Source organism: Aegilops tauschii, chromosome 1, assembly GCF_002575655.3.
Source record: "Aegilops tauschii subsp. strangulata cultivar AL8/78 chromosome 1, Aet v6.0, whole genome shotgun sequence".
Classification (NCBI taxonomy): Eukaryota; Viridiplantae; Streptophyta; class Magnoliopsida; order Poales; family Poaceae; genus Aegilops; species Aegilops tauschii.
This window is the reverse complement of record NC_053035.3, coordinates 19713900-19719620: the sequence shown is the minus strand read 5'-3', so window position 1 is coordinate 19719620 and position 5721 is coordinate 19713900. Positions and strand designations below refer to the sequence as shown.

At 47.7% G+C, this 5721-nt stretch overlaps 1 protein-coding gene across 1 annotated transcript; it reads left to right on the top strand.

Annotated features, from left to right (window-relative positions):
• The first annotated feature begins 472 nt into the window (after positions 1-472).
• LOC109751925 (putative protein phosphatase 2C 46) lies at positions 473-3318 on the top strand. Its single transcript, XM_020310789.4, has 4 exons — positions 473-2112; positions 2257-2370; positions 2550-2814; positions 2960-3318. The coding sequence occupies exons 1-4, from the start codon at positions 802-804 to the stop codon at positions 3073-3075; spliced, it is 1806 nt and encodes a 601-aa protein (XP_020166378.1). The 5' UTR covers positions 473-801; the 3' UTR covers positions 3076-3318.
• Positions 3319-5721: the final 2403 nt, after the last annotated feature.

The window sequence follows — 5721 nt, the reverse complement described above, 5'->3', positions numbered from 1 at the left end:
TAAATTACTCGTCCCCCCTTGCCTCCGCCACTGCTCAAACCTAATGCTTTTTCCGGAGTGATAACCGCAAGTTACACCTCTGTCTGATTGCCGTGCTATATCAATGGTGTATTTTTGTTTTGAAAAAACACAAGAGAGTATTTTGATAGACGGTAGAAAATCTAAGAAGGTTGTTTGCGAGTCGAGCGGCGGATTTCAATGATGATGAGCTCAACACAACATTATTGTACTTGGTTCCGTTTTTCTTTTGGAGACGATTTTGTCCGACTGCGATGCCTGGAATCTTCCGCGGTAAGTTGTGGTGGCAGACAAGGACCTCAACATAATAGCTCCTTCTTTTTTCCGATTCGTTCGACCGCGATGCCTGGAATCTTCCACGACGATAAGTCATGGTGGTGTACTTTTCCTTTGGTGCACAAATTTGTGAAGATGGTTGTAACTTATAAGTTAATAAGGTTGAGAGGAGGGAGGAGAAGTGACGTGTGGCCGTGTGGGTGTTGATGCAGATGGCCACCCTGAGGTACCACCGGCACCATATCATATGCTCCATTAATCCTCAAAAGCAAAGTCAACTTGGCCGAGGAAGGAAGGAAACAAATGGGAGGAAACAGATAGATAGATGGATCCTGGTCAACTCCTTAAACAACAACCTTCCAAACGAGCGCCAATGTCAACTCTACCCGTCTCCCCCTTCTCGGATATGTCGCCCATTTGTCTCGGCCCCGATGCGCATCCAGATCCGGCGACACGCCGATACGCCGCCGTCTCGTCCACCTCCACCGCCTCGGCTTCGTCACCTTCATGGGCAACCGCGCGGCGAGGCTGGCCACGCCCTGCTTCGCGTCGGGGGGCCGGTCAACGGTGGACGCGTCCGCCGCGGCGAGGGCGGCCGCGGCCGGCGGGGACTATGGTGGTGACTGCGGCGTCGGCCAGATTCTGAGCTTTGATGGCTATGACGCGTTCGACGGCGCCACCATCCACGGCGTGCTGCTCCCGTCCAACCAGTCCACCATCGGGACCGCCGCCTCCTCCTCCGCCAACTCCTTCTCCAACCAGTTGTCGCTCTCGGCGTCGTCCTCCTGCGACAGCTCCAGCTCCTTCTCCTTCCGCACGCTCCAGCCGGGCCTCTTCTCGGGGAGCCTGGACTACTGCGCGTCGCCGTCGTCGTCGTCGTCCGGGCCGAACTCGGGCGCGCTCTCGTCGGCGGCGTCGCGGCGGGGCGCGCGCAGTGAGGAGGACATCATGGCGGACCTCTACGCCACAAGGCGCCGGCGCCGGTGCCAGCTCGAGGAGGCCGCGTCCGGGAGCCCGCTCCTCGACCGCCTCCGCCGCGCCGTCGCCTCGGCGCTGCGCGTCGGCCGTGCGGCCAAGAAGCAGCCTGCCGTGACGACGCCGGCCACCAACGGCGGCACCGCCACCATCGGCGGCGGCGGCGCGATCAGGGGCAACGGCGAGAACGGGCACGCGGCGGAGGACAAGGTGCAGTGGGCGCGCGGCAAGGCAGGGGAGGACAGGGTGCACGTCGTCGTGTCGGAGGAGCGCGGCTGGATGTTCGTCGGCATCTACGACGGCTTCAACGGCCCGGACGCCACCGACTACCTCGTCGCCAACCTCTACGCCTCCGTCTGCCGCGAGCTCCCCACCGACCACGATCCTCCTCCGCCCGACGACGCCGGACGCGAGCAGCGGCCGCCGCCATCGTCGTGCAACGGCAGAAACAGCGCCGACGACCTGATCCGGCGCCGGGGGCGGCACGGCGCGGTGCTGGACGCGCTGGCGCGCGCGCTGCGGCGCACGGAGGAGGGCTACTTCGCGGAGGCGGAGGCGCGCGCGGCCGAGTGCCCGGAGCTGGCCATGATGGGGTCCTGCGTGCTGGTGCTGCTCATGAAGGGCGCCGACGTCTACTCCATGAACGTCGGCGACAGCCGCGCCGTGCTCGCGCACCGCGCCGAGCCCGACCTCACCAGCGTCATCATGCCGCCACGCCACCGGCACCAGCACAGCGCCGACGGCCACGTCACGGAGGAGATCAGGCGGCAGTTCGACGAGTGCGACATGACGGAGCTCGTCGCGCTCCAGCTCACCATGGAGCACAGCACCACCGCCTACAAGGTGATCCACCCATTGATCGCCAGCACCCTCCATTTCTTCGCATTATTATATCAACTGCCATGTTCCATGATCGAACACCCTCTTCTGTAACATATATGATCGTTTGTTAATTAGCTTGATGTTAATTTCCATTGATGGATGCAGGAGGTGAGAAGGATCAGGAGTGAGCACCTTGATGATCCTGCCTGCATACTCAATGGCAGAGTGAAGGGCTCCTTGAAGGTCACAAGAGCATTTGGAGCTGGCTACCTGAAAGAGGTTTGTTTGTCTGTCTGTGTCAACTGTCAAGTAGTACCAATTAAAGTTCATGCACATATGTATGCAACCAAATAAAGTTTATGTGATGTAAGGATAACTAGGTAGAATCATCAGTTTGAACTACCAATTAATTTTTCTTTTAGAAACCGTTACTAATATGGGGAAGTTCGATGTTGCAGCCCAGGTGGAACAAGGCTCTCTTGGAAGTTTTCCGGGTGGACTATGTTGGCGTCTTGCCTTACATTACTTGCAAGCCATTCCTCCGACACCACTGCCTCGGGCCACGGGACAAGTTCCTTATCCTCGCCTCGGATGGGCTCTACGAGTACTTCACCAACGAGGAGGTGGTGGGGCACGTGGAGGCGTTCACCTCCAGGTTCCCCGATGAGGATCCTGCAAAGTACCTCAGCCACGAGATCCTCCTCCGCGCCGCCAGGCAAGCCGGTGAGCATGCAACATTCCACTTATTTAGTTGTATTTCGGGCTAATTAGATATGGAGTCGTGCTCTTTTAGTTGTTTCAGCCAAAACATGAACTTTTTTATACTTGTGGAAAAGTCGTGTGATTTTTTATTTTTGTTATGATGAAGGAATGGGGTTCCATGAGTTGCTTGAGGTACGGCAAGGGGATCGGCGACAATACCATGACGACGTCTCCATCATCATCATCTCATTGGAGGGGAAGATATGGAGATCTTCAGCCTGAATTGATCATGGTCGAATATAAAACTATAGTGGACTCTAGTGATAACATACATGGTTGCATTTACGGTTTTCGAGGATTAGCCCATGAGCAGAGTAGTGCATAACAAAATTTTGTACTTATAAGTGATGGTTTTTTTTCTTGTTTTGATCGTGCTTTACATGGTTGAGCGCTTGATCGTGGGATTCTTTGGGCAAATCTACAAGTTTTACCCATCAATGCTAAACCAACGGATTAAAATTGTAAGTTTGATTTTGGAAAACACCGATAGAGAATCAACATTTGGTAAAACGAAAAAGTCTTGCGGTGTCATGCTTACCCTTTTGGGTTCAAGTAGCTACACTCTCAAACTAGGTGACTCACCCTTGTTTAGTAAAAAAGTGCAGAGGGGCTTCTATCCTCTTGTTGTTTCATTTGAAAAACGCTACTAGCGCTCTCATTAACACACACACACACACACACACACACACACACGCACGCACGCATATTGGACGATCATTGAGACAACCAAATCTATTTTATTTCCCGTATTTGCAATGACATAGTTCTAACCAGTGAGACTACAGTCAGAAAAATAATCAGTGAGAGTGGGTTGACTGATAATTGGTATGCACAATCAACCCCCTCCTCCCACCTATCATGTAAAACAAGGGGTATGTACATTTTTTTTTTGTCGATTTTTTTTCTACAAACACATTTTTGCAGTAAGAGAATGGTGGAACTAACAAAAAATGGCTTAAATTACAGAGCTTAAGCATATGTTTCGTTCAGATTATAAGTTTATCACACAAGCTCATATTCGTTGGTTTCAAAAATAATTATTTCTAAGCCAACTGGATTGCACAAAGTTAAGTCAAGACTTACAAAAAGTGTTCTATGGAACCTTGGGTTAGAAGTGTGCAACTGCCGAGTTGCACATTTTAAAACTTAACACTCCGTACGTTCACTAAGGCATCAATTAACCAAGTCCCCCTAGATGAATGATTAACATTCAACATTGTCAATCAAAAAACAAATAAATTCATATCAGACTTAAGAACATAGGGTCCTTTTATGAATACACTAATTATATGAAGATTTTTTATGGGAAAAACTACATAATTTTGTGAATAATCCCATAAGTCCACAATAAGATGATCCTGCACACGGCATATCAGAATAACAACAAACTAGCTAAGTGCACCAAAGCCGAAGAAAGAACTTGAAAACATATCTTAGTACCTAAAAAGTAGCTAAGTTTGATCTTGAAAAACGCCGCTAGAGAATCAATATCTGGTCAAATGAAGAAGTCTCATGGTGTCTGTGCTTGTCCTCTTTGGTTCAAGTATCTACACTCTCAAACTAGCTATGTGCCTTACCATCCTTTAGTAAAAAAAGGTGCACATGGGATTCTATTCTCCTGCTATTTCATTTTCTTAAATGCCGCTAGCGGTCTCATTAACACACATATACACACGCTAGATGATAATTGGGATAGTCTACAACTATTTTGTGCCCCAAATTTAGAATCCCATGGTTCTAACCAGTAAGAGTATAGTCCGGAGATTTTTCTTTGTTTGTGGGTTGACTGACAGTTGGCATGCACGATCAAGCCCCAACATCTCCCTATCGTCTAAAACAAGCGGCCGTCTACTTTTTTTTTGTTTTGGGAGCACATTTCTGCCTGAAGAGATTGATGGAACTACATCTAATGTACACAACATGATTAATGCGCCTTCAATTCTAGAGCTTTAAAAATATGTTTGGTTCACATTACAACACATATTCATATTTCATGGTTGTTCAAGAATAATTATTTCTAAGCCAACTGGGTTGAACAAAGTCAAATCAGGACTTGGACAAAGGTGTTCGATGACATGTTTAAAGTGATCAACTACCGAGTTGTACATTTTAAAAACCTAAAGCTCCATACAATCACTAAATCATTCACTTACTCACATCCTCCTAGATCAATGACAAATGTTCAACATTGTAAACTAGAAGATAATTTTTCATATCAAACTTAAGAATATAGGGTCCTTTTTATGAATACACTAATCATATATATGAAGCATTTTATGGCAAAAACTTACATAATTTTGTGAATATACTCCTATGTAGCCACAATAAGATGATTTCGCACATGGTGCATGAGAATAACAACAAACTAGCTAAGACTTCCAAAGCTTGAGCAAGAACTTAAAAGATGTCTTAGTATCTTATAGAATGTTCATCTCATGTCGGTCACATGGAGTTTCATATTGGCATTGTTTAAATTTAACATGACATATGCAAATGCTTTCTCAAAATAGTGTCATCTAAATAAACTAGACATTCAACCTGAATTGGCATCATCAAAATGTCTATGATGGATCCACTTCATTAAGGAGTGTTCTGATGCTCACGACCATACATGAATGTCCATGTGCTTCTTATGGAAGTATCAAACTACATGAGAGCATCAGTTGCATGGTTGTTGCATCACATGGTTCTTTGAGATGTCTGTATAATGGTGCCTTTATTTAAGTGTGAGAAGAGATATGGAATAGGATCAAAGTTTCATAGAATAACCCATCCTTCATACCTAAGGTTGAGCAAGGGATAGAGCTTAATCATTTGTAGATCCAAATTGGAATACATCACATACATAACATACTCAACTATCAGACT

Bases quoted from the DNA above. Each gene is read 5' to 3' on its own strand.
- LOC109751925 (XM_020310789.4), top strand. From the start codon at position 802: ATGGGCAACCGCGCGGCGAGGCTGGCCACGCCCTGCTTCGCGTCGGGG. The intron at 2,371-2,549 runs GTTTGTTTGTCT...TCGATGTTGCAG, and splicing joins GAGCTGGCTACCTGAAAGAG to CCCAGGTGGAACAAGGCTCT. The intron at 2,815-2,959 runs GTGAGCATGCAA...GTTATGATGAAG, and splicing joins CCGCGCCGCCAGGCAAGCCG to GAATGGGGTTCCATGAGTTG.